This window comes from Nymphalis io, chromosome 16, assembly GCF_905147045.1.
Source record: "Nymphalis io chromosome 16, ilAglIoxx1.1, whole genome shotgun sequence".
Classification (NCBI taxonomy): domain Eukaryota; kingdom Metazoa; phylum Arthropoda; class Insecta; order Lepidoptera; family Nymphalidae; genus Nymphalis; species Nymphalis io.
This window is the reverse complement of record NC_065903.1, coordinates 6929389-6957297: the sequence shown is the minus strand read 5'-3', so window position 1 is coordinate 6957297 and position 27909 is coordinate 6929389. Positions and strand designations below refer to the sequence as shown.

Below are 27909 nucleotides of genomic sequence, written 5' to 3'. Positions count from 1 at the left end.
CGTATTTCCGTCCTTAATTTGTGCAGTCTAGTAAGATATCTGCTCCTATTTACATATATAATGTCATTGCGTGTAATCCTTTTTTGGGATTTTTCAGTATGTTAATATATATATAAGATTGTGAAGGTGGCAATCTTCTGGTTCTGTCAGTCTGTCTCCATTCGTTCAAATCGTTCATTCTATAATCTTTAGTTCTGTCAAGTTGGTTAAGTTGGTTGTGGCGAACAGTACAGTACTATTTATTGATTTTCACGTACTGACCATGGAACCAAATCCTGTAATAATTGCTGCTACAGCAAAACAGACAGCATCGGTGAGCAAATTAATAAAATTTACAATATTTATTTTTATTAAATAATATAGTACTATATTATTTCAGCTTATATTTTTACATGGACTCGGAGACACGGGGTGAGTGTTTGTACTTAGTTTTTAGTGTTATCACATTTAAGATCTATTCTATAGTATCTGTCTAATTTACAGCCATGGCTGGGCAAGTACGATTGCTGCTATCAGGGGACCTCACGTTAAGGTGATTTGTCCGACCGCTTCTACGATGCCAGTGACATTAAATGGGGGATTTCGTATGCCCTCTTGGTTTGATTTGAAAACATTAGATGCTACAGCTGCCGAAGACGAGGAAGGCATATTAAGAGCATCGGACCTTGTGCATGGATTGATTGCTGATGAAGTTAGAGTAAGTCTTTATTTGAAATACACTTATAATAAGGTTTATTTGATCTAAACATTAATTTAATAACTGGTGAAATGACTCATCTATTCACATAATATATTCCAATCAAACTCTTTAATAGCAACCCTGTCTTAGGCTGGTATTCCTGCCAGTCGAATTTTACTAGGTGGATTTTCTCAAGGAGGGGCTTTGGCTCTACATGCAGCACTGACATATCCTGATTCTCTAGCCGGTGTTATGTCGCTATCCTGTTGGTTACCGAGACATGCCTATTTTCCTGAAGTTGTGAAAGCTCCAAGAGATTTACCTGTAAGTAGTTAATCTCGTAAATTAAAAAATTTTTAAAACTATAACTATTAATCTGTTCCTAATTGATGTCATATTATTCTTTTATATTTAAAGGGTGCAGTGAAATGGATTTACATTTTTCTATACAACCATTCATTCTTTATTTTAAATCTTAGGGGTGGAATTTCCAAAAATCCTACATTAGTGGGTATTTACATGAATCAACTGCCAAATATTCAAGTTTCTAACCCCTGAGGCTTAGACTGCATTGATGATCAGTCAGGACAAGTCATTATATGTGTATAGATAACAACAAAAATACGTTTGTTTTTATAACTTTTGATAGACTAAACAGATTTTTACGAAATAAAGACTAAAAGGAACCTTGAAATACTTCTTATTATAATTCAGTTATTTTAATTTGTAATTATTTAGCCATTTCAAAATTAGCCCTGACAAAAAGAAAGACACAAAAATTAAAGAAATGATTGCTTTGTCTTTAGTAAGTTGATAATAGCCATATTAATTTTAAAAGAGGCAGCTATTTTGAAATCACAGACAGATACTTCAATTTTATTTATTTGTGTAGATGTGAAAGTAACTCTGCCTGCCTGTTATGTTTTCATAGTTGCCTGCCTGTTATGTTTTCATAGTTGTTTTCATACCATTAAACCAATTTCTATGAAATTTGATATGAATCAAGTTTTAATGGATGATGGAAAGCTGTAGGATATTTTTTTATACCTAACAGTGACTATATCCTTACTAATAATATTATAAATGCACACGCAAGTTAGTTTTTTTTGTGTACTCAACCGATTATCATGAAATTTTGCTCACACGTTGTCAGGGGTACAGAAAAGCATCAAACATGGGTGGAAACTAGTATATATATATTTTAGCGAAATACCACGTACTGACTGACGCCTCAAGAGATCTTCGGAATTATAGATTGACTTGAAATTTACTATAATTGCTGCTATCGCCACATAGATGCTCACTAAAAACGGACTTTACTCGACATACTTTTGCAAATCCTAAACCAAATATATTTTTTATTATCTATCAATGCGAGGCCGGACAGGTTGATAGTATATTATAATATTTCGGTCACTCGTTAAGCTGTAGGTATGTCATAACATAAAATAGTTATAGATGTTAATCGCATTTAAAGTTTTTCGTGAATACGACAACAAAGGAACTAACAAAAATCTCCTTTTTGTAATAAGATTAGCTACTTACTTGACTTAGCATTGGTGTAATTAAAGCCTTACTATTTACCAAATACACTGTTTTTAATCTAAGACTAATAAAAAAAGCGCCGCGCCCTCATGATAAAGTAGTAAGCAGGGTATTAGGGAAGCTGATTGCTTTCCAGTGCGATACAAGAAACCGGACTCGCTAGACTCATTGAAAATATATATAATTTTTAAATGTCATCTTCTTTGGTAAAATGTGAAAAATATCGCCAAGTAAAGATTAGATACCGCGTGTTTATTGAAAGTGTGTGCTTTTACGTGAGCTACATTGCTACTTATATCGTATATAAACAAATCAAATTTACATTAGTGCAGTTTTATTTGTAATAATATTAAATTAATAATTATTGAACTATGTGGTTGATTATCGTACCAGTTACCTCTTAAATCAAAATGTGCAAAAATATTTGAAGGATTTAAATTAAATTTGAACTAAATTCAAACGTAATTTCCTGATATTTTTATCATCAAAAAACGTACGATACAAATTTTGTCTCTTATAACACTTTGCGCATCGAATTAATGTTAACTACATTAACCATACATAAGCTCAAAATTATATGTCTAATATAACTTTTTAATGACATATAAAATGTTGTAAAACTTATTTAAGTATATTACTTATTTTAATAATTTACGATCTTGCGATTTAGGAGAAAAATTTAAAGAAATAATTATTCCTATGTTTCCGAAATTAAAAATTTTAAATCAGTCTCTTCGCTAATGTCTCAAGACGGTCTGTTTGTCTGGCCGCGATAAAGTCAAAAACTACTAAACAGATTTTCATACGGTCTAACGAACATAAACCTTATTGGTTTATGTATTATAATAAACGTTTTATGAAGATCCTTACGCCGGTACGGGAACATAAATTGAATTAGGTGCGGTGTGAATTTTGGTGGTCAAAACATAGTGGATACAACCTTTTATAGCTTAGCCGGTATTCGTCTGAAATGCGCTATCGCTAACAACTTTCTCTCCAATACCGATCGGATTAGTATTTATGTGAATCCAGAAAATATAGAAAAAAAGAACTAATTTTTATTTATGAGTGCAATTAAGTTTTTATCTATCTGTTTTATAGTATGTTTTTATGTCTATCATGATTGATCAATGCTTTCTATTTTCTCTTCTGACGATGCTACTGAATGTCATAAAAAGTGTCGTTTTTACAAATGAAATTTATGTACATAATATAACAAAATATTATGAATATTCGTGTCGATTGTTTTACGTCAATGGCATACTTATAATATTTATTTAAATACATTTCAGGTTATTTTGCTTTTATTAAAAATAACTCAAAACTGTGTAGAAGCAACTAATTGCCCCACTCCCAAGCAAAGGCCAAGGCGAAGAGCTTCGACCTTATTTCTCAACACCGCTCTATAGCGGGTTGGCACTTGGCGATATACACACATATCTCAGAGTGTTTCCAATTTCCTGGCGACGCAGGTTTCCTAATAGTTTTCCTTTATTATCGAATATTATTGTTGTAAAAACACGATTCAATTACCTATATTTGTTGTAAATTTTGATATTATGGACTTTTGCGTAATCTTATCTTCACTACATCTACTATTATTAAAATCGCCTGATTTTTTTCGATATGATTGTATTTAACCTTCAATTAATTATTTAGTGATCATTCTCACAACGGTAAATACAACTTGTAAAGTCGAAATTCGAATCCTTATCGAATGTCAATATGCCGGTATTCATTGTATTTTACGTTATATTACGTAGTTAGCTAGGGCGTGGACCCAAGTGCACCTTGTAACGGCATAGCACCGCTGCTGGGATCGGCGCTCATGCGGCGTCGTGCCGCAGCACGGTGCCGTGTACAGTGCACCGCAATGTTTTGCTGCTACTTAATTCGCATGTGTTAACAAAAATGGCTGAAAATTTAGATGACGACTTTTTACTTTTACTAGTGGAAGCACATCTCGTTCTTTCGACTTCACACGTTACGTGCCGACGCCCGCCCTGCCGCGTCTTTGAAGCAGCCACCGCCTTTCAGTATAAACCGATGTTGCTTAACTAAGAGAAATTTGTACGAACGAAAAGTAATAAAATATTGCAAGATCGTGATAGCTTAAGGCAGTGTCACATCACACTTATTAAGTGTGTTTTTCAGTCCGAGCCTGGCATTTTCTTTAGCCCATCGGTGCGTCAAGTAAACTAGAAGAAAACTACCGGTTGTAGCTTTACATTTAATTCAATACTATAACATGCCGATTAAAAAGTGCCCTTATAAGCCTATTTGAATGAAGAATTATTTTATTTAATTTGTATCATCTATACTGTATATATGTAAATTAAATTGAAGTGTCTGTGATTTCAAAATAACTTCTTTTAAAGTTAATACGTCTATTTGCAATTTACTAAAGTTAAAATAATCATTTCTCTAAAAACTACAAATTGAAATAACTGAATTATATAAGAAGGATTTCAAGGTTCCCTTTAGTCTTTATTTCATAAAAATCGGTTTAGTCTATGAAAAGTTATAAAAACAAACGTATTTTTGTTGTTATCTATACACATATAATGACTTGTCCTGACTGATCATCAACGCAGAGTCTAAACCTCAGGGGTAAGAAACTTGAATTTTTGGCAGTTGATCCATGTAAATAACCACTTAGGAAGGATTTCTGGAAATTCCACCCCTAAGGGATAAAATAAGGATGATCGATTGTATGGAAACCCTTCATTTTCAAAGTGATTAAATTTCATATACAAGCTTCTTGTTAGGAATGAATAAATATGTAATTCAGCGTTTTTGAAAATCTACTCCCTAAGAGGGTAAAATAGGGGTTAAAAGTTTGAAGGGGGGCACATAGCTCTACCACCGTTTATAAAGAGGTACTTCGATTATTTATTATAAATAAAGTTTTCAGTGAGTTGAATAGTTTTGTTTAATCTGAGTTTGATAGAATAAAAAAAAATAATGGCACGCTTGCTCATTTATAGTATTAACCATATCTAACGGCGTGGATAGATGCCGGGTTATATAAGCAACAGACTCATAGCTCGGAAGACGTTACGTCATTATAAAATATATAATTAATTGAAACTACAGGGATTTACAGTAAGTTCAATAAAAGATGAATCATCAATCTAAAATAAAAATAAAAACAGGCAGTCATAGATGCCGATAGATGTGAAAACTTAAAACTGTTATTTTTGTCCAAGTTCCATATTGGCACTCCAAGTAATAATTATATGCCATTTTATTATATACCTGATTATTCATCAAAATACACCGTATGTCGCAAACTCGCTACAAAATATTAACACAGCCTAATTTAAATAAATAATAATAGTTAAAATACTGTTGGTATTGACATAAATTGCAAAAACATAAATTATTTGTACTTTCAACGATTTCGTGATATTAACAATAACATGTCGGTGACGCCAAGACATGAGTCTATTCCCTACGATAAACCAGCGCATAGCGCCTTAAGAAGTTTTCACTTCAAAAACCCTTAATAATCTTTTTTCTAACCAGAATGACACATTTCATGCTTCTTAATTTAAAATCACAGGCTTCCAATCATTTATCCATTATTTATACTTAAGCTCGAGCGAAGCCGTGGGCAACAGCTAGTACGTAATATATTATTAGTATTTGACTTTCAAAGTAATATAATCCAAATCAATTTCAATGAATCACAGCCATCAACTTATACCATTGGTGTTACGATGTTTTTCACAAATCATTTTCAAGATTTTAAAAATTTACGTTGAAATACATTTTTCATGGATATAAATTTTATGACAACATTATCAAATTTCAACGAATTAAGGCATTTATTATAAACATTCTGAATTATGTTTATATTAAACGAATATCATAACTAGCCTGTTAAAATTAATGAATTGATCATTAAACTTATAAATACCACAGTTAAATATACTCACATTAAAATGCTTTTCACGACCAATACCTACTTGTTTTTGTTGATAATATAAGTATATGGAAAATTATTTTTCCTAGGTTCTATTTGTTGAAATAGTGCGCAAAAGATCTATACAATATTTTTTTTATATTAGTTGAAATATGAATAAAATCTAAAATAACGCAAATATACTGGCGAAATTGTATGGACGGGCGAGCGAAGGTGAGCAATGTGACGTCATGCGTCGATCGGTCGCACCAAAAAATAATTTAAGAACTTTCGTAACATTAAAAAATTGTAAAAAAAATATTTTTTACAGATATAGTGTAAAAAATTCGCTAGTATTTTTTATTTTAAACATGATTTTTGAGATAAAAAAATTAAGCTCATCTTCCTAATTATCACGAAAAACGGCGAGCGAATTGCGGTAAAACTTATCAGAACAGAAAGGGCATATATATTTCTGGGTTCAATAATCTATATATATAAGCAAAATATCACTCACTGACTAACTCATAACGAGGTCTCTGAAATTATACACTTGATTGGCTTAAAATTATGCATAGTTACTTCGCGTTGTAGATACTTACTAAGAACTTATTTTACGCAAATGATAGCATTTGCCTCCAATTCTAAAGAAGTAGAAAAACAACAATAAGTATGTAATAAAATAAGCTACTTATATTCTCTAAATTACTGTGAATAATGCAACAAAAATTAAATTAAAAAGTCTTACGGAATACAACAACTATTAAATTACGGCATTTTCGTTTGCACAAGCTTAACTGGTTAAAATAATAAATAAAATACAAAGTAGATCATGTTGGTTTTGCGTTTTAAAGTTTTATCATATCGTGGAATAACTTCTGGAACAAGCATTTTATTCCATTAATGGATTCCGAAACATCCTGTGAATGTCCCACTGCTGGGCTAAAGGCCTCCTCTCCTCATTTTGAGGAGAAGGTTTGCTTATTCCACCACGCTGCTCCAATGCGGGTTGGTGGAATACACATGTGGCAGAATTTCAGTGAAATTAGACACATGCAGGTTTCCTCACGATGTTTTCCTTCACCGTAAAGCACGAGATGAATTATAATCACAAATTAAGCACATGAAAATTCAGTGGTGCTTGCCCGGGTTTGAACCCACGATCATCGGTTAAGATTCACGCGTTCTTACCACTGGGCCATCTCGGCTTTTTTATTAATTCATTATTATATAAATTTATTAATGGATTCCTTAAATGGAAATACAAAACTATTATTGTCTTTTTATACAATAAGTGTAGGTACGTGCAAAGTTTTAACATATTTTATTCGGTTTTGACATTGCATTGAGTTAATTTATTATTGCTAAATCTACACATAAATTATATTGTTATTTAACCTTTTTCTTTTAACGCAATATCGCGATAATATGGACAAATGAGAATTTTCAACGCAATATACTTATATTAATAGTTGTTTATGTCATGTAAGCATAGTAGATCCTTACATGATAATATATTTTCTAACTCCATTCTAACCACCAATATTGTAGTAGTTCTCAATAACCCGTAACATTGGCTGACTCTATCATAATAATGCATCTGCCAGTATTATATGTGTTTTTTTTTTAATAACTCAAAGCTTTGAGACACGTTTATATCATAAACGTGGTCAAAGATTCGGTGTTTTAGCTATAAAATATTTTTTGCCGCCTTTTTTTTAGGTTATTGAACGAATGATTAAATCGTCCAACTCGTTGTGATTTGGCTTATAATTATTTTAAAAAGGCTAACGTATTTTGGGCTGTTTTGATCAAATGAGTGAATTTTTTCCTTGAGCTAAGATAAACATATATATTTATTGCTGTTTTTTTAATGTGATTTATAATCTGTTGATGTTTGAAAATTAAGATGTAGATACGTCGGCCAATTGCTGTCCTATAGATAACATAACGCATTTAAGAAATGGCCATGTATACATTAACTTTATATATTCGCTACAAAGTTAACATGTATAATATAAATTGAATCACAATTCTATATTTGAAAAGGCTATTGTGTTTATTCGTACTGAATGTAATTTTAATCAATAGACCTACATTTACATAATACACGGACAAAAGGGCAGACAAACATTGCATTCCCAATATTGACTTGTTCGATGATATAAGAACAATGTTTTATTATTTCACTAAAAATATCGTTTAATTTAATACGCTTTAAATTATCTCGCAATAAAAGTAATTATTTTTGCTAAAAATGTTAGCATTACAAAATCCTACACGTACTAATCAATCTGCTAAGTTTAATGGTTTCGTCTGTTACATTTGACTCTCATAAATCTGCTTAACCTGAATAAAATCTGAAGGATTTATTTCAAAATTTCAGATTTTCCAAGCGCATGGTGACTCTGATCCAGTTGTTCCCTTCAAATGGGGACAAATGACAGCTTCGTTCTTGAAAACATTTATGAAGAACATTGAATTCATGACTTACCAGGGTTTGACGCACAGCTCATCAGAATCAGAACTTAAGGATATGAAAGCATTTGTAGAGAAAACTTTGCCTGCTAATAAATAAATATATTTAAAAAAATCATCTACTTATAGATATATATTTTATTTGTAAATGAAACTAAAATTTTATTAAAATTGCATCGTCTTTAACTTGTAGGTAATGAATTAAATATTTTATTTTAACCAGTGATGAATTCTCATTTACCAAACATTTGTGTATTTAAAGCTAGCTCTCAAATAAAGTATATTTCACGCGTTTAGCTTGTTTCATCAGTCCCTGTACCTAAATAGTTAATTCAAGCTGTACCAATAATAATAATAATAATATCCTGGGACATAATTCACACACGTCCGTCTGATCCCAAACTAAGCAGAGCTTGTACTATGGAAACCAGACAACTGATATACTACATACACTATTTTTCTTTTGTAAATACATACTCATATAGATAATTACACCCAGACCTCCAAATGGACATGTTCATGCACACAAATGTCTGTCTTGGGTGGGAATCGAATCCACAACCTTCGGCATGAACAGCAAGTATCTACCAACCACGCCGACTGGCTTGAATTGCCTCCACTGCACGTTTGATCTGTACTTGTGTACACTAAAAGAGCCCTGTTTACACATTTGTGTGAGGCTTTTTGGTATCGACCGCTTTATAAGGATGGGTGTGTAAAGTACTTATTGCAGCTGCTGCCACGCTTGCTTGATGATTTTCATTTAATTAATTTTTTTTTATAATTCATCTCTTGCTCGGTGGCGTAAGTAAACATCGTGAAACCTGCATGAGTCTAATTTTACTGAAATTATGCCATAAGAAAAGTAGTATATGTATTATATTAGTTGACTGGTTTCCATAGCACAAGCTGTGTACAATCTAATTTGGGATCAGAGGGCCGTGTGCGAAAAATGTCCCAGGATATTATTATTATAACTTTATGTATTGTCTATGGAAATTTGTCTAGATTTAATTAGTACATTAATATTATCATATATTTATTTATATTTGAATTTATTGATTGACTTGTTGATAAATCGTAATGGTAAATCTTTAATAGTTTTAGTCTTAATCAATCGGTTTTTTTATTAGTGAGCCTTCTAATTATATTTAAATTAATGTTTATCCGATTTTTCATCACATTTTTAAAATGTGTTAATAATTTTATCATATTATTTAACATATTTATGAATTGAATATCGGTTTACCGTAACAGCCTGTGAGAGTCCCACTGGCTAAAGGCAAAAAGGCTAAAGGCTAAGGGCTAAAGGCCTCCTCTCCTCTTTTTGAGGAGACGGTTTGGAGCTTATTCCACCACGCTGCTCCAATGCGGGTTGGTAGAATTCACATGTGGCAGAATTTCAGTGAAATTAGACACATGCAGGTTTCCTCACGATGTTTTTGCTTCACCGTAAAGCACGAGATGAATTATAATCACAAATTAAGCACATGAAAATTCAGTGGTGCTTGCCCGGGTTTAAACCCACGATCATCGGTTAAGATTCACGCGTTCTTACCACAGGGCCATCTCGGCTTTTATCGGTTTACCTTGAGGAATATCCTCCCAAAAAAGGAATCTTCTTTTTTTAAGTTACTTTATTTATTTAATACTTTGATGTTGTTCAACATGTAAATAACAAATGTCATAAGAGTAATGGTGCAGAATGCAAATTTGTTAGTACCGAAAAAAATAAGACTGTTTCTTGTTATGAAATTACTGTCGCTTTAATTGAAATGATAAAATTATAATTTTATAGCACATCGACCCTAGTCGACCTTGTTATCATCAACATGTATTAAAACTCAACTATGAACTATATTGCGTAAACATTTTATTATTTACATAGATCCTGAATCATTTATTTTCTTAATGACACACAATACTTTTTTGAAGTGCATGGATAACATTATTTGTTATCTTTTTCATTTTCGTTTTTAGCCTGTCAGTGTCAGCGAGAAGTGTGACGTATGGACAAAGTGTCAGCTGATCTTGACAAGTGCACAAGTTGTGATTTCTCGCCGTAACTCGTATATCTCACAAAAACCGGAAGCCATTGGGCCGATAATTTAAATAAGAATTATTAATTAGTATGCTATAAAGACTACACATGATCGAAGCTATAAGTGTAATCTTGTAAAGTATGAAAATATTTAGGGTACAAGTATAAAACAGGAAATATTTATTTAAAGAGTGCAACTTCAAAAATAACTAGTTCGATCGCGTAAACAATATTGTACAAAATGATTATATTAAATTTTTTTCTATATGTTTGGATTGGTTTACTGGGTGTTCCTCGTGAAGTTCTGGGTGAAAATGAATACATGGAGTCATTGCCAGCGAATGTAAAAAATAAAATTATGAGTGACGAAATAATTGACTGGAACGTTCCAAGGTCGAAAAGAGATACTGTACAAAACACCGCAAGTTCTAGCGAGTCTAATCTGACGGACCATATAACTAATTCGACAACTTCAACGACGAGTTCTACTGAAGCTTCTAACATTGTTTATGATGTAGGACCTTCAAATTCTTCCATATTGGCCGTAGTACCTGTAAATATTTCATCATCTGCTACTCCTAATGCGTCTGATGTGAATCCCTCTGATGCAGCACCATTACCTGGAAAAAGTTCAGCTGAAGATGAACATAACAGCTCAATGGCTATATTCTTTGTACTTTGCATATTAGCTCTTGGCATACTTTTAATTCATCTGATGTTGCAAACAGGTTTTTCGTATCTGCCTGAAAGTGTCGTTATAGTATTTCTAGGTGCATTGATTGGTATGATTATTAACCTAATGTCTATAAAAAATATTGCTAATTGGAGGAAGGAAGAAGCTTTTTCACCAACTGCATTTTTTCTTGTTTTGCTACCCCCCATCATTTTTGAATCCGGCTACAATCTACATAAAGGAAATTTCTTCCAAAATATAGGTTCAATCTTATTGTTTGCTATTGTTGGAACTGCTATATCTGCATTTGTGATTGGAGCTGGTATTTACTTGTTGGGTTTGGCTCAAGTAGTTTATAAGTTGAGTTTTGTTGAATCATTTGCGTTTGGTTCTCTTATTTCTGCTGTAGACCCTGTAGCTACTGTAGCCATATTTCATGCCCTGGATGTTGATCCAGTATTGAACATGTTAGTGTTTGGAGAGAGTATATTGAATGATGCAGTGGCTATTGTCCTTACAACGGCCGTTTTAGATTCAAATGATCCTATGATGTCTACAACTGAAGCTATTCTATCAGCAATTAACCGGTTTTGGTTAATGTTCTTTGCCTCAGCTGGTATTGGAGTACTGTTTGCACTTATAAGTGCACTTCTTTTAAAACATGTAGATCTTCGTAAAAATCCATCTCTTGAATTTGGTATGATGTTAGTGTTTACTTATGCCCCATATGTATTGGCTGAAGGTATTCATTTGTCAGGTAAGTTACTTTTTTTTAGTATTGTATTTAATTGGCACATATAAATATAGTAATAATGTATAGTATTTCAGTAAAACCAATATACAAAATTATACAAAAATAAAGCAAATAATAATAATCATTACTAATGTAGCAAAAATTTCAGAATTTTCAATCCTCAATTTTATTCAAGTCTATTACCCTTATATTGTAATAATTACTGACATGGTTTTATAGATTTCAGTTTGAAAATATAGTACCTTATTATGCATACATATTATATTGTATGGTAACTGTTTTTTTGCATCATTATTTTTTTGCATTTAATTCGAAATAATTTTCTCAAAACCTGATTTCTCTATTATACATTCAATGCCTAATATTGTTCTATGAATTACCTAGTAGAAACTTTTTTTTTATTCTGATCATATTATTTTCATTGCAGGAATAATGGCAATATTGTTTTGTGGAATAGTAATGTCACACTATACTCATTTTAATCTTTCAACTGTAACTCAAGTTACTATGCAACAAACTATGAGGACTCTAGCATTTATTGCTGAAACCTGTGTCTTTGCATATTTGGGATTAGCTATATTCAGGTAAACATTTTCTATTAAAATAATGATAATGTACTCTAAAAGAGTAAGCCTGCTGCATATTAGGTATTATAATTTACATGTATGTGTGCAAACACAGGTCACTCTCATAGTCAAATAGGATATTAATCTGACTTGGCTGGTAAGAGATCAGGTGCAGGTCCCAATGGGCTTATGTTCTATTCGAGACATGTAAGCATATCACTGCTAACTTCGTCACTTTAGGCTGTAACTGTGAATTTCTTTCCAATAATATAAAATAGCTTTTAAATTTATCATACCTTCACAGGTATGTGACCAACATGGACTTGCTTAACTTTAAAATACAATATAACTATTTCTGCATTTACTAAAACAATACAGATCTTATTCACTGGTGGTAGGGCTTTGTGCAAGCTTGTCTGGGTAGGTACCACCCACTCATCAGCTATTCTACATCAAAACAGCAGTACTTGGTATTGTTGTGTTCCGGTTTGAAGGGTAAGTAAGCCAGTGTAATTACAGGAGCAAGGGACAAAAAAATCTTAGTTCCCAAGGTTGGTGGCGCATTGGCGATGTAAGCAATGGTAACAATGCCAGTGTCTATGGGTGTTGGTGACCACTTACTATTAGGTGGCCCATATGCTCGTCCGCCTACCTATACTGTAATTTCTTTTTTTCTAGAACTGATAATAACTTAATTTTATATTTTATAGTTTCAGACATCGTGTTGAGCCTGCATTAGTAGTTTGGAGCATTGTGCTATGTTTACTTGGAAGATGTAATGATGTAACAGCCTGTGAATGTCCCACTGCTGGGCTAAAGGCCTCCTCTCCTCTTTTTGAGGAGAAGGTTTGGAGCTTATTCCACCACGCTGCTCCAATGCGGGTTGGTGGAATACACATGTGGCGGAATTTCAGTGAAATTAGACACATGCAGGTTTCCTCACGATGTTTTCCTTCACCGTAAAGCACGAGATGAATTATAATCACAAATTAAGCACATGAAAATTCAGTGGTGCTTGCCCGGGTTTGAACCCACGATCATCGGTTAAGATTCACATGTTCTTACCACTGGGCCATCTCGGCTTATTGTTTATTATATACTTGGAAGAGCTGCAAATATTTTCCCTCTCGCCTTACTATGCAACAAGTTTAGAGAGCACAAAATAACCAAGAAAATGATGTTTATAATGTGGTTTAGTGGTAGGTACAATTAAAATATTATATTATAAATCTTTTAATGCAATAAAATGAATATTCGCGGGGTTGAGGTCACTGGAAATTGTTCTTTACTTTTGTATGTAGAGTATGTGGGTATTAGGATATGTGTGTGTGGGACCCTGAAACGGTATTCTAGAAGGTAGTAAGTACGATATGTTTTTTCTGAATTATAAATTGCGATGTATTTATTGCAATCTACATATAAAACTATATTCACTAGAAATACAATTATAAAATTGCCTTAATACAGCAAAAAAAGAATTGTATTTTTTTGTGAAACCCACTAGTTTTGTAAATGCGTGATCACACTTATATTCAGTCCTTTTTATATTCAGATACCTCGAGCAGATTGTACGATTTTTTTTACAAATTAACTTTAATTATCAACTAATTTCAAATATAACCAATGAGAAACTGAATAAGTAAATATGAAATACTTTACTTAATATTCATATTATTTCCATTTCAGGATTACGAGGCGCCATATCTTACGCGTTATCGCTTCATCTGGATTTCTCTGATGAAACACGTCATGTCATTATAACAACGACTCTTATAATCGTTTTGTTTACTACTTTATTCTTTGGAGGTTCGACTATGCCATTATTGAAATTTCTACGAGTAAGTGATTTATACGCCTTATGAACAATATAATATATAATATCTGTATACATTTTTATAATAAAACGGATGTAACATTCATAAAATTACCTAGAGCATTTAAAAAACACACATTGCTTAGGTAAGATTTAGTATCAGTTATACTTTATTTTGTATTATTGAGAACTTATTTCTCCACTGCTTCGTTTCAGTCTATTTAAATATGCGAAACCGATATAATTAGGATGTAGTTTGTTGTATTGCATTGTTTTGATTTTGTCTTTAGGCCAACAAGAAAGTAAAGCGTTCGAGGTCATTGCGCAAACAGAAGGAAGTAAGCTTGTCGAAAACAAAGGAGTGGGGACAAACTATTGACTCGGAGCATTTGTCTGAAATTACCGAAGAAGAACTTGAGGTATCTATATAAATTTTATTCATATATTAAAATGTTAATGATTTAAATAGTCTGCAAATATAATATTAAGGATATTCATTTATTACCATATTTTTTAATTTTTTTAGGTTAATTACTCTCATGCAACAAGGCTTAAAGGCTTTGTAAGGTTGGATATGAAATACTTAACACCATTCTTTACGAGGAGATTCACGCATCAGGTAAAGTATATATTTAGTTATAATATTAATATTTTTAGCTTAAGAAAGTGATAAACGTTGGCTTCGCAGAGCGTTGTGTTTTGTCTTTGCCACTTGCACTTGACTTCACAACTTAACATATTATGTGAAGTTTGTTTTGTATATAATACATACAGAGTTGTTAAAACCCCTAACTTAAAATTGTACTATATCTAATATGTCCAAACTTACATTGACCTGGTGAGTATTTAATAATCTGAAAACTAAAATAATCAGTTTAAAAAATGGATCAGGGAAGTAGTAATCTTATGAAGGTTCAACAACTCGCTTAACCATACTTTTTTTCACGCATTGGAAACCTTCAGAAAGGTACCCAGCTCCCATTGGGGGGAACTGGGTTATGTGCGATTATTACCCACTAAAACCACTGCGATGGCCGTCCTCGGCACGGATCAGAGAGGCTGCGGGATCGTGTTGATATAATGCATCCGCGGCCTCTCCCGTGCTTTGCTCCGCTTGTGGCTTGGCGGAGCTCTCCTCAGGGGGCAAAGGTAATCCCGCCCCCCCCCTGCACTCCTCGCTATTGCGTACGGCAGCGCGAGGCCATCCCGGCTGCCGTCCTCCTCAGGGCCGTCTGAAATAAGACACACGAGGCCCCCACCTTACGCATCCACGGTCCCAGGGTTACGCCTTATCTTTTAAGCCCCGGGCGTAGGGGCTATGGGAGGGTCGAGACGACGCCGACGTCGTCTCTGCCGAGCAGGATCGGCCCTTTCCCGTTCCTGGTCTGCCGTCTCCTTCTGGACTATGACGGTCTCACAGAAGGAGGCTACGGCCCTCCAAGCCGATTCCCTGCGGAGCATCGCCGACACGATTGCTCGCAGGGACAGGTCTTGACCGACTTCGCGGACCAGGATCTCCCTCTCCGTATTCTACGCGGGGCACGCCTCTAGCGTATGCTGAGCGGTATTCCGGTCCGCCCCGCAGTGGTGGCAGATCGCCGACGATTCGCTTTCAATCTTACACAGGTTATCTCCAAAACAACCGTGATCGGTCATTACCTGCGTATGTCGGATGGTGACTTGTCGCTTTCGTCTCATCCAGGCTTCGAAGGCTGGCAAGATCGCTCCAACGACGCGTTTTGCACGCGTACCGTTCTTCGCAGAGACGGTTGCGCCACGTCGCAAGAGCTCTGCAGTGTTCCCGCCGCTTTAACGCTTCGAGCGCACTCGGAGTGGGTGCGTTTCCACTATTCTGAAGGAGGATGCGGGTCTGGTGATAGACCCTCGCATCCATATCCGTAAGAATATCCAAGGGCGGAAAGCGCGCTAGGATGTTTGCCGCCTCTTAGGATATCGTGCGATATTCTCGCACTTTTCGAGTGGCCACTCTCCGCTGCGAATTTTGGATCTTAGTCCTGCAGCGGCGGACGCCCGATAGTCTATGAGACCAAACGGGTGCCCCATAGAGTGCCATCGATCGCACGAAACCGGCATAGAGTCGGCTCGCTTATGCATATAATGCTAGGGTATCCTTGAAGGGTAAAATCATAGTTGCTGACATATTTATCAAAATAAGCAAAGAGAAGTGGTGGTCATGTATGTTGAAGACTCAATGGTCGGAACAGGAGAGTTCTTGAGTAAAACCTGCAAAGCGACGTCCTAAGGATGGTCAAGGGACACAACAATGCAGGAGGCAGAGGACTGGGACATTCAGCACACGGCGCACCTTTGGAGAGACCTATGACCAGCAGTGCCTATTGTCTATGTGTGTGGCCTATATAGTGAAATGGAAGGAAATTAAAGAATAGATAGTTAAAATACAAAGTATATTTTTTTGGGATAAATGTTTTTCCAATTGATTAATGAACATGAATAATATTTAAAAGCCTAGGCTAGGTGATTATCTGTTTTATGAGTAGTGTGTATATTAATTGCCGGGTATTTTACAATTTCAGGAACTGAAAGATTGCAAGAGTCAAATGACGGACCTTACAAATCAATGGTACCAAGCTATCAGGATATCTAACGATCACGAAACAGATGAAGATGAGAGCTTACAAGCAAATTCCCTTTCTAACTCCCACACGAATTTACAAAGAGGCGTATAACCAAAATGGCTAAATTAAAATATTTAAATACAAGTGCAATATCTTATTGTTTAGCATGTGTATATTGGTTATATATAAGCTTTTCATGTTTTATTAATGTGTACATGTTAGCTAATAGGCAGGGCCTATTTTTATTTGTTTGAGACATTTAAAATGTAAAATTTTAATCTTACATGTATGTGATAAAGTAATCTTTTTCATAGTATTAATATTTATTATAAAATTGACAGTTATTTATCGACATAATTTTTTTTATGTAATTAAAAATTACTATTGCACATTGTTCTCTCAATTGAAATGTTAAATTGCTGCAGTTGTTACAATTTTTATAATATTATAATTATAAATATTTGCCACATTTTAATTAGGATTACAGTTAGTACAATTTTATCTCATGTGATATTGAACTGGTTTTAGTCAATAATAGTGATGAATTACCAAAATGTATTATTAAATTAAATTGCATTGGCACATAGACTTATAGTCTTAGAATCCAAAGCAATGATTGTGTTTTGGTTGTGTCATATTAAAGATGTACTTAGTTAATATTTATCATTGTATTTTTTATCTATAATATAGTTTTAATTTTGTTCTAAACAATACCCAATGTATTATATTTTGTGAGGTGTTTTATATCCATAATTATAGGTTATTATTTTAAATATTGAATTAAAAATTCAATGATAGCATGAGATTTTTTTATAAATATACCACACAAAATACTTTATAATATGAGAATGTCTTATTTTTTTGCTCAAATATAAATGTATAGATAATCTTAAAACATTTTCTATGATAATATTTAATAATATACTTTTTAATTATTGCCTTGATACAACAAAGTAAATAAACAATTATATTCTCAACACATTTATGTTATGAATGTGAGTCCTTTTGGTCCAATAAATATGAAATTTGTTAATAACTTGACCTTAGCGGATCGGATCCTAGCATAGATATATAATAATAGCATTTGAAACAATGTCCACAAAACTGTAAAAAAAAGATTCATTCGTTTTGTATCCCAATTGGTCAAGTAATTCAAACGATACATGATCAATATTACACCAACGATTATTAAAACACGATTTTGTAGAATTAATTAATACATAAACAACTATATTTTTCTTATGTATATATATATAAGGTTCATTTAATTACAAATTAAATAAATTTCGAATGTCTAAACAATGATTCAATCATAGTAGTATGTTTTAAATTGATACGTTATATAAGTCCATAGATGTTTATTAATGTATAATTTACTTGTTCGTATATGTATAAGCTTCCAATTGGGACAAAACTACAATCATCATCAGGTCAATTCATGATAACAAACCAGTCATGGTTTCATTTCAGACAATGTTTCTGTGTTTGAGATATTTGTAATTTTTTTTAAACTTTTTAAAAAAAGTTGTAATTTATTTATCTTTTCATATATCAGCTCTAAATGTTTTAATTTTTTATTTCGTTAAAACTATTATCACTGTTAGTGATAATAATTTTAACGAAAAACAATGAGTTTTGCTATTGTTGTTATTCTATATAGTTAAGACTGTAATCTACTGTCTGTGTATAACACGTCTTAAAAATGGCGTAATTTAGTCTAAATGTATAAAATGTATTTATAAATTAGATCATTTTAACATATGTATCGAATAAAATATGACATTGTTTTGATTATCATAAGCTAGTTTGTCTTTCTATTTTTAAGACACATAATTATAATGTACAGCTTGTAAGATTTATGTTTTAATGATTACAATATATTTGTCTGCCTCGTTGAAGGAAGTTGTAAGTGAGTACACACCCATGCTTTGGATAGCTAGTAAAGCCGTCCTGCACTTGAACACCTTCCGGTCGTGTCGGATTGCCGTCCCATTGGATTATAATTTTTAGGGAATAGAGAGTTCACTTGTGTTTGCGAACACACTTGTACACTATAATATGTCCTTCGCAGTTGGCTATCCTTTTTTGAGATAAGCCGCCGTGTCCGAAATCGGTCTGGAGGACATTATATTATTATCTTTCGTCTCAATATGCAATAATCCGGTATTCACAATTACCTTTGAACGAAACTGTATTTTACTTTAGGGAAATAATAAAATAAATTCATTTATTTTAACTTCAGATTTTATTGCCATTCAATCATAGTATTACATGGGGGTATATAGTATTACTGGGTATTACATGGGGTATATAGTATTACTGGGTATTACATGGGGGTATATAGTATTACTGGGTATTACATGGGGGTGTCAATACGTAAATTAAATAATTGACTTGCCAAGTTATGCTCTAAAAATATTGTTTATACAAATTTATAATGGCCTCTTTTAGGTTTTTTTTTAAGATGACGGTGATGTATTTGTAGGGAAAGTGTTTCCAAAAAATATTTATGCAATCAAAAATATTAAAAATTGTCTTCTTGTTAACAGTGTCTTGAATTGAGGTTTGAAGGTAGTAAATGTGTTTAAAATTGTGAAAATTAATATTTGTCTAATAAATAAGTTCCTAATATAATTCTACAAAAACTTGTTTTTTTTTAATCATAGGTATTACAAAAAAAAGTGCGTCCAATGTATTGAAAGAGTTTGAATGTATTTCAATTTAGTATTGTTAATTGGGGGTTATATTTATTTATTAAATATGAGAAAATTGATAAAACTGTTGTACATGGGAGTAAATCTTATAAAATTCAAATCATGCGATATATGCTGCATGTACATAATAATTTTTTTTTTTTAAGAGGAGGTTAAGATTTGAGGATACATGAAAATATGATAATATAATATTTAATTAAAGCATCAAGAAGCAAGTACATTTTAAATTAAACAGACATTCTTCATAACACAATTTTTAGTTAAGCCAAAAATAAAATACTCTAAGGTAATGTTATAATAAATGTCAAGAAATTTACCAATTAATCTTTATTAAATAATGTTAGGTTTATGTTTTAAATTTAAAAAGCCTACACTAGTCTTCTTCATTTTCCAAATTAATATGACTCCCAAACTTGCCATACAAATGAGCTTTCAGTTCACTCATCAGTGACTTTAGTTCCTCACATTTAGCTTCCAACTCATTGATTTCATTTTGCTTCCTCCTTTTATTTTCATCTAAAGATTTCTGAAATTAGTTTGAATTATGAAGCTAATTTAACTACATTTTTATCATAGGGTAGTCTTATTGAAAAGAAGTGACTGTTGATGAATTTCAAATAATTATCAACAAGACAGTATTTGACTCATCATAAGTAATAAGAATATAAATCGAACATGCTTCAATAAAATGAATAATTTAGAATACTAACCAATGTATTTTCTAAGCTTTGACATATAAATACTTCTCCAACAAGGTAAGGAATTTTTTCAGAGTCATCAACAAGACTTAATTCTTCAACGGCTTCCTCTAGATTTTTCATGTCATTTTGTTTAACTTTTAGCTCATCTTTTATATCATCGACTTTGGCATTAAGACGGGCAAACTTATTTATCTTTTGCTGATCCTCATAAGAAATATGAACATCGGAGTCCTGTAAGAAATACAACAATAATAAAATATACAATTTAATATAATACACAAATTAATAGGTACAACATACCGGTTGAAAAGTGCCTTTTCCTGAATTTGCCATGATGTTCACTTTTAATATTGTTTTATTTTAAATGCTTTTTCAGTAAAAATAATACTTTTAGAAGCAGGTTTTATAATAACCTAACTTTCGAAGTTTTGACGATTGTGAGATTGACATTGACAATCGTAATTGTCATTTTTCAGTAAAAATTCATAATGACAGATACATAATATCTTATCGGTACTTTTCATCGTATGTACTAAAATGTTAAGTGATTTGTTAATTTTAATACATTCGTTTTTTCATATATTTTATCAGAATTTAAATGCTAATAATATCCAGATAATATGCTTCTATCTAAGAAGCCCATCTTAAGTGGATCTTATTTGGAATAATGAGATGTCGTACAAGTTTCCTAAAATATATAATGAAATATGACAATAATGGCATAATAAAAGGTTTTTAAAATGGCCGTCATGGCAGTCAAAAAGTGAATAACAAATGGATAGTATAGAAATATCGGAATTTTGTATAAAGAAAATTTTTCAATAGCGATTAATTGCAAGAAGATCTAAACAAAAAAATATCAATTCAATAACAATGTTCTCACCTTCGTGTTAATTAGGTAGTATAAGAAAAACGTATCAAAGGAGGATGCAAATTTTGGTCCCACCTCCACAAGCGACGTATAATACATCGTTGGATGTTTTTGAGCTGAACAAAAGTTACTATAGCTCCAAGTTTTAAATCTTAGTCGATTCAGAGATATGCTTTATTAAACATGTCTGTTTAAGGAGTAGCAAAATAATGCTTTTTAATTTATAAATATCTATATTATTTTTTTATAATTTGACATTGGCGATGTATGTATATTACATACAATATAGTTATATATAGTTGAATAGTTGTGCTTACAATTACACTGATTCACTCACTATTCAAAAGGAACACTTATACCAAGTATAAGTACTGCTGTTTTGCGGTAGAATTACTGATGAGTGGGTGGTACCTACTCAGATGAGCTTTCACAAAGCCCTACCACCAAGTAAATATACTAGTTTTAATACTATTTTTGACTATTGTTAAATTAATGTGTTTTGTAATGCATAACTCTCAACGGGCTAAGATCTGGAACTTAGCGCTGTAGTAATTTTTGTTCAGCTTAAAAATATCTATCCAACGCTGTATTACACGTCGCTATTGGAGATGGGACCAGAGTTCATACAAATCCTGGCATCATCCTTTACTACTACTAGCTTAGAATGTGTAGAATCGATTGTATAATTAAATTTGGTAGCAAAACTTCTGCCGTCTCTTGTAGGCACAACATAATTTCTTGACATCGCTACTAAAGCTAAGTTACAATGACGTTCTCATGTGTATTGATTAGCAAAACCCGCGACTTCGCTAGCGTGAAATTCAGCTTGAGACAAAAATTCTTCAGAATCCACCATTGAGGGGGAGCATTTTAAAGTTTATTTATTATCATTTTCTTACAATAGTAGGCACCATTGTAATTTTAATTGTAACTATATAATACTCATTTAATTTATTAGATGTCCTCGAAGAAGTGCGAAATTTGGGTTAGCAAACTTCTATCACCTTCTTCTTCTACCTGTACAGGGCCAGCATGGTGGATTATACTCTTCTCGTACTGTGAAAGCCCATGCCGAATAGTGCAAATTTAAAGAATTAAAAGTTTAATAAATGTTCAAAATTGCTCGCGCCTAATATTTCTTTAAATTGTAATGTAATTGCTCGATTTATCCATGTTACAACTTTAACTTAATTCATAGACGTCATATATTCATGACGAAATAAGGCGCAAAGTGCGAGTATAGATAGTTCAATTCACGTCCCACGATAACTACAGTAGTGTGCAATTTAAGCAGTAATCATGGGGCGCGTCTTCGTGTACTAACTACAATATTTAGAAAAAAAATATGTAAATCTTATAACATTAAATGAGCAATTCTAGTATATGTATAAAGTATATACATAAATTTCATCTGAGTATCTCGGGCTTTAACAATTGGGTTCAAATTTTGTTTGTATATAAGGCTTTTTAAGTTTATCTATATAAGAATAATATTGTGCATACTGGTGGTAGGGCTTTGTGCAAGCTTGTTTGAGTAGGTACTACCCACTCATCAAATATTCTACCGCAAAACAGCAGTACTTGATATTGTTGTGTTCCGGTTTGAAGGGTGAGTGAGCCAGTGTAATTACAGGCACGAGGGACATAAAATTTTAGTTCCCAAGGTTGGTGACGCCTTGGCTATGTAAGCGATGGTTGACATTTCTTACAATGCCAATGTCTAAGGGCGTCGGTGACCACTTACCATCAGGTGGCCCATATGTTCGTCCGCCTTTCCATTCTATAAAAAATAAAAAATAATAAAATTATTTAGGAAAAAATGATTATATATTTTTTTCCGCAAAAATCATTACTATTTACCTAATTATACCAGACAAGCGAAGCATGGTCATCCAAGTAGGTACCTACAGAGTCTTAAAAGATGCTTATATTAGGTATATTATTTATTTTTTATGTAACCTTTTTTAATTATATTTAGTAGAATTCGTTATTATTAATAATTATGTTATAAAATTTCTGTTTTCAAAAATTTCGAAATCATTTATTTGTAATAATTTAAGTATTAAACAATAAAATTAAACCATATTATGGACATGTGCTCTTGTTATATCATAAACGTGATAAGAAAGGCTAATTTATTTCAATATTTATGTTTTAATTGTACAATACTTTTTATCCGCAGCTCCATAAGTTTAATACTTTAAATGTGAGCTTACGTTAAATTGGTTGCACATTTTCAGATTCCGATTATCGTTGCGAGATAATTAGCAAAATAATCAAGATCTAAAAAGCTTCATGAAAGTCAGTTTATAAAACAGTTTTTATAGTACGTGTATAAATACACTATATTTTGAAAGTAAAACCACTTATTCCAAAAAATACAGGTATTAAGTTGATTTTATTTGTACTTTTAATGCATACTTATTCTATGTAGGTATTTCTACAAACATGACGTCTTTACGTATTTAATAAAACAAGGAAGAAAATTCTGTAATAGCCGCGCAAGAATGTAATTTGTATGGTGATGCATCAATAATATGAGCACCAGCATGCATTGAGTACGTAATTTTCTTTCTTGCATGTCATGGATTTCCATTGAGGTGTGACTACTTCAACATCACAATTATCCCTTCAAGGCTGAATCGAAAATTGTTTGTTGTGTATTCGTAAATGTTTCTACCTAACGGTTTATATTGTCTACTAGCAGTGCCCGCGGTTTCACCCGCGTATAATATTTCACTATATAAAACATATTTAGTTTTATTTTCGTGGATAATTAGTATTTATTCGTTTTTTGCCGCTCCTGGATCATTCCCATTAAAACGTAAATCTTTTTTTTAAAAGTACTTATTATAAACTAACCGACCAACTGGTTCATTTTTCGCCCAGAGAATCGGAATTGCGATTCAAAGGGATAATTGCTGCTAGCATTCTTGCCACTATTCCACGCGGTCACGATTTGTACTATTTTTAATTTTTATTTGTATATATTTATGGCTTTACTTCACTTGTCAAACTAACCGATTAAGTATAAATTTAACAAAACCATGAAAAAAATATATATGCGGCAACGCATAACTTTTCAATAATGCCTTATTTTAGAACAAATTTGATTACCACATATAAAGGGTTATAGTCAACCTTAAAAGATTTAAATAATAATGCTACTGGTGGTAGGGCTTTGTGCAAGCCCGTCTGGGTAGGTACCACCCACTCATCAGATATTCTACCGCAAAACAGCAATACTTGATATTGTTGTGTTCCGGTTTGAAGGGTGAGTGAGCCAGTGTAATTACAGGCACAAGGGACATAACATCTTAGTTCCCAAGGTTGGTGGCGCATTGGCTATATGCGATGGTTGACATTTCTTACAATGCCAATGTCTAAGGGCGTTTGGTGACCACTTACCATCAGGTGGCCCATATGCTCGTCCACCTTCCTATTCTATAAAAAAAAAAAAACGAAACGAAATACCTATCTAACTTATAACCTTTTACTTATAAAATTATTTAGTAGTTAGTAACAGCCTGTTAATGTCCCACTGCTGGGCTAAGGTCTCCTCTCACTTTTGAGGAGACAGTTTGGAGCTTATTCCACCACGCTGCTCCAATGCGGGTTGGTAGAATACACATGTGGTATAATTTCAATGAAATTAGACACATGCAGGTTTCCTCACGATGTTTTCCTTCACCGTCAAGCACGAGATGAATTATAAACACAAATTAAGCACATGAAAATTCAGTGGTGCTTGCCCAGGTTTGAACGGGTTTGAAGATGCACGCGTTCTAACCACTAGGCCATCTCGGCTTCAAAAAATTATTTATAAACCGAAAATAAGTATGAGTATTTTTATACAACCTTCGCAACTACCCGTTGTAATAATATATCAAAACTATAAAAAGTACTAAATTTATGGTCTTATCTTGCTGTCTTTCATAAAAATTAATCCTTTTTAAAACGACTTTTCAATAATGCCTTATTTTAGAACAAATTTGATTACCACATATAAAGGGTTATAGTCAACCTTAAAAGATAGACATATATCTACGCATGGGCGAGTTAACCGACATATAACAGTAAAAGCTGAACCCTATTTAATATTATCTGATTTAATGAGATCTTGAGTTCAATTTACATTGGAAGAACATTTATTTTATAGCAATTTTATCGAATAAATGTTCGACGTGATTCTTTAAATTGACATAGCTTTATTATTTATGAATCGATTGAAATAAACAAACACTAAATTTTAGTAAAGTCAGCTATCAACAATACACAATATATTAGTGAAACCGCACTCAAAACCGTTAAGCCGCTTCTAAGATTAGCGTGCAGACAAACAGATAAAAATTCTAACAATCATTGATTTGGGTTCTATTGCGTTGATAAAGACACCGGTAATAGTTTTGCTCATATATTTTTCATGTACAGACAGCGATCAGTTACAGATTTATTATATGTATAGATATTGGTTTGTTTGACGCTAATAGAAAGCGTGTCTTCTTGTAGTATTCAAATAAATCTATATTTATAAACAGTACAAACAGATATTTTTTATTATTAGTTGATTTTGGTAAAAGATTCGTCTCATTTATTATAATCGTAATGTTAGATTATGGGTTCGTCCTTATTTTTGTATATGTTCTTTGCTGATGAACCGATTTTAAAGTTTTTTTTATTGAATAGATTGTAAGTTCAAATTAAAATATCGTATATAAAGAGTAAGAGTGGTAAACAAAGTGTTCTCTTATTGTTTTTATATTACTCGACATCTTTGCCGATTGTCAATTGTAGTGTTTTAAATGAATAGGTTACTTTATATCGTGTACATAAATAAGACAAAAAAAATAACCACTAGGGTTGGGAATCTATGTTTCTGTAATCGGTGTTTAGAAGAGTGTACCCACTTTTAGTATAAATCTATGTAGATATACTTTTATATTAAATATAATTTGGTTATAATAACTTGGAATATAATAATTTGGGACGCAACTTATCACAAAAAGTTAAATAGAAAAAGTAACTAATTTTATTTGATAACTTTACAACGTTTGGTGTTCTTCAACTAAACACTTATAAGTTATAAATGTAGGCTCAATAAGTTAAACTTAAATATTTTGAAGTTTAAATGGAATATTGCTAAATTCTCTGTATGATACTTTAAGATGCCATGATAATATTTCGTATAGCTTGTAGTTTATGCGTATGGAGAAGTAACCGAGCATTCGTCATTCCAACAACTTTAACAATACAATCACCATCTCGCACCGGTGACCCCACCACAGCCGGTGCGCCTACGCCGAACGAGCCGACAGCCATTCACTTGGCGCACTCTTGTTTAGAACGTCAAACATCGCGCGCGCCCACCAAATAAGATATTTTTTTATAAAGAATACAATATCGTGATGGAGAAGGAGCATCAGCCAGATTCTATGGCTACCATAACCATGAAACCGGAATATCCGCCATCTGAAGTTTATAGTGCTTCAGAGCCGCCACCGGTAAGTTATACCGTTATTCGTGACGACAATATTATATTTTTTGACACTTTTTATCATCTACATAATTTGTATATATTTAAAAACGATTATAAAGTTAAGAGATTTCTTTTGTTAATAAGCTTTTTTTAGTTTTTTAATAGCTTCAATTAGTTAAAAAAATGTTCTTTTGTTGTTAATATTAATTTTGAAGTAAGGCTCGTAGATAATGAAATCTTCGAAATAAGATTAGTGAGTCATTCGAATATATAAAAAATCATATACTGTATATTGTAAAACGATGGGAAAGCGCCTTTCTCTCAGGCAGCGGTTGTTAGCCGTTGACGTGAAATCGTCCATTGGAGAACATTAGTTTATCATTTACGTCTATACATAGGTGTCTTATGTATACATGTATGCATTACGTATGTATTTTAATAACATTTAATGTATATATGCTTAGTACTTTGAAGACGATAGAAAATAATACTAATAGTTTAAGCATTTACAAGTTGAACAAACAAAATCAGAAATGTAATATAAATGTAAAACTATCTTTAATCTGTTTAATTTCAACTTTTTTAAATATAGAAGTTATGATGATATGTTAATTTGATTGCGAATTTGTGTCCCTGGTATGGTAGCACATAAATATATAGATATATAGTTGGCATGCGATGAACCGCTAGTACGTGAGTGAGGTTCTAACGTTACCGGTTCTTTTCATAATCTTATTCAATCATCGATGAATACTAATGAAACCCCTACAACATGAGTATCACGCTTTCTTCATATATTTTAAATTTTATGTTTAAATTTTATTCTTATTTAAATATCTAAAAGTATATGTATCGTGTGTAATCGATATTCGTCTATTCGGTATTTGTTACAAGTCGTGCTTATATATTGTACAGAATCTTTTGAATGACATAAGGTTCATTCTTTTTTTTAAAGAAATAAATATAAATATGTACAACAATTTCATATGATGAGGTATTCATATTAAGACAAACGAGACGTATTGTTACTTTTAAAAATAATCGTGATTTAAATTTTTATGTTATTGTAAAATTTTGATAACTAGCCGAGATGG

General features: G+C 32.4%; 3 protein-coding genes across 4 annotated transcripts in view; 2 read left to right on the top strand and 1 right to left on the bottom strand.

Moving 5' to 3' along the window:
* The first annotated feature begins 161 nt into the window (after nucleotides 1-161).
* Nucleotides 162-19560, top strand: LOC126774526 (sodium/hydrogen exchanger 8-like). The gene is made up of 13 exons (XM_050496090.1): nucleotides 162-313; nucleotides 380-411; nucleotides 484-697; nucleotides 830-1003; nucleotides 8518-8704; nucleotides 10875-12080; nucleotides 12505-12661; nucleotides 13354-13418; nucleotides 13753-13842; nucleotides 14330-14481; nucleotides 14747-14875; nucleotides 14983-15075; nucleotides 17012-19560. The coding sequence occupies exons 1-13, from the start codon at nucleotides 263-265 to the stop codon at nucleotides 17162-17164; spliced, it is 2703 nt and encodes a 900-aa protein (XP_050352047.1). The 5' UTR covers nucleotides 162-262; the 3' UTR covers nucleotides 17165-19560.
* Nucleotides 19561-20079: 519 nt separating this feature from the next.
* LOC126774587 (probable prefoldin subunit 4) lies at nucleotides 20080-20919 on the bottom strand. Its single transcript, XM_050496160.1, has 3 exons — nucleotides 20769-20919; nucleotides 20478-20699; nucleotides 20080-20293 (listed from the first exon to the last, which is right to left on the bottom strand). The coding sequence occupies exons 1-3, from the start codon at nucleotides 20799-20801 to the stop codon at nucleotides 20141-20143; spliced, it is 408 nt and encodes a 135-aa protein (XP_050352117.1). The 5' UTR covers nucleotides 20802-20919; the 3' UTR covers nucleotides 20080-20140.
* Nucleotides 20920-26587: 5668 nt separating this feature from the next.
* Nucleotides 26588-27909, top strand: part of LOC126774547 (WAS/WASL-interacting protein family member 3) — a 56402-nt gene continuing 55080 nt past the window's right edge. For both annotated transcript variants that reach the window (XM_050496117.1, XM_050496116.1), the window contains exon 1: nucleotides 26588-26840. In XM_050496117.1, the coding sequence (XP_050352074.1) occupies nucleotides 26745-26840 (96 nt within the window). In that variant the 5' untranslated portion in view covers nucleotides 26588-26744. The remainder of the gene's footprint in view (nucleotides 26841-27909) is intronic.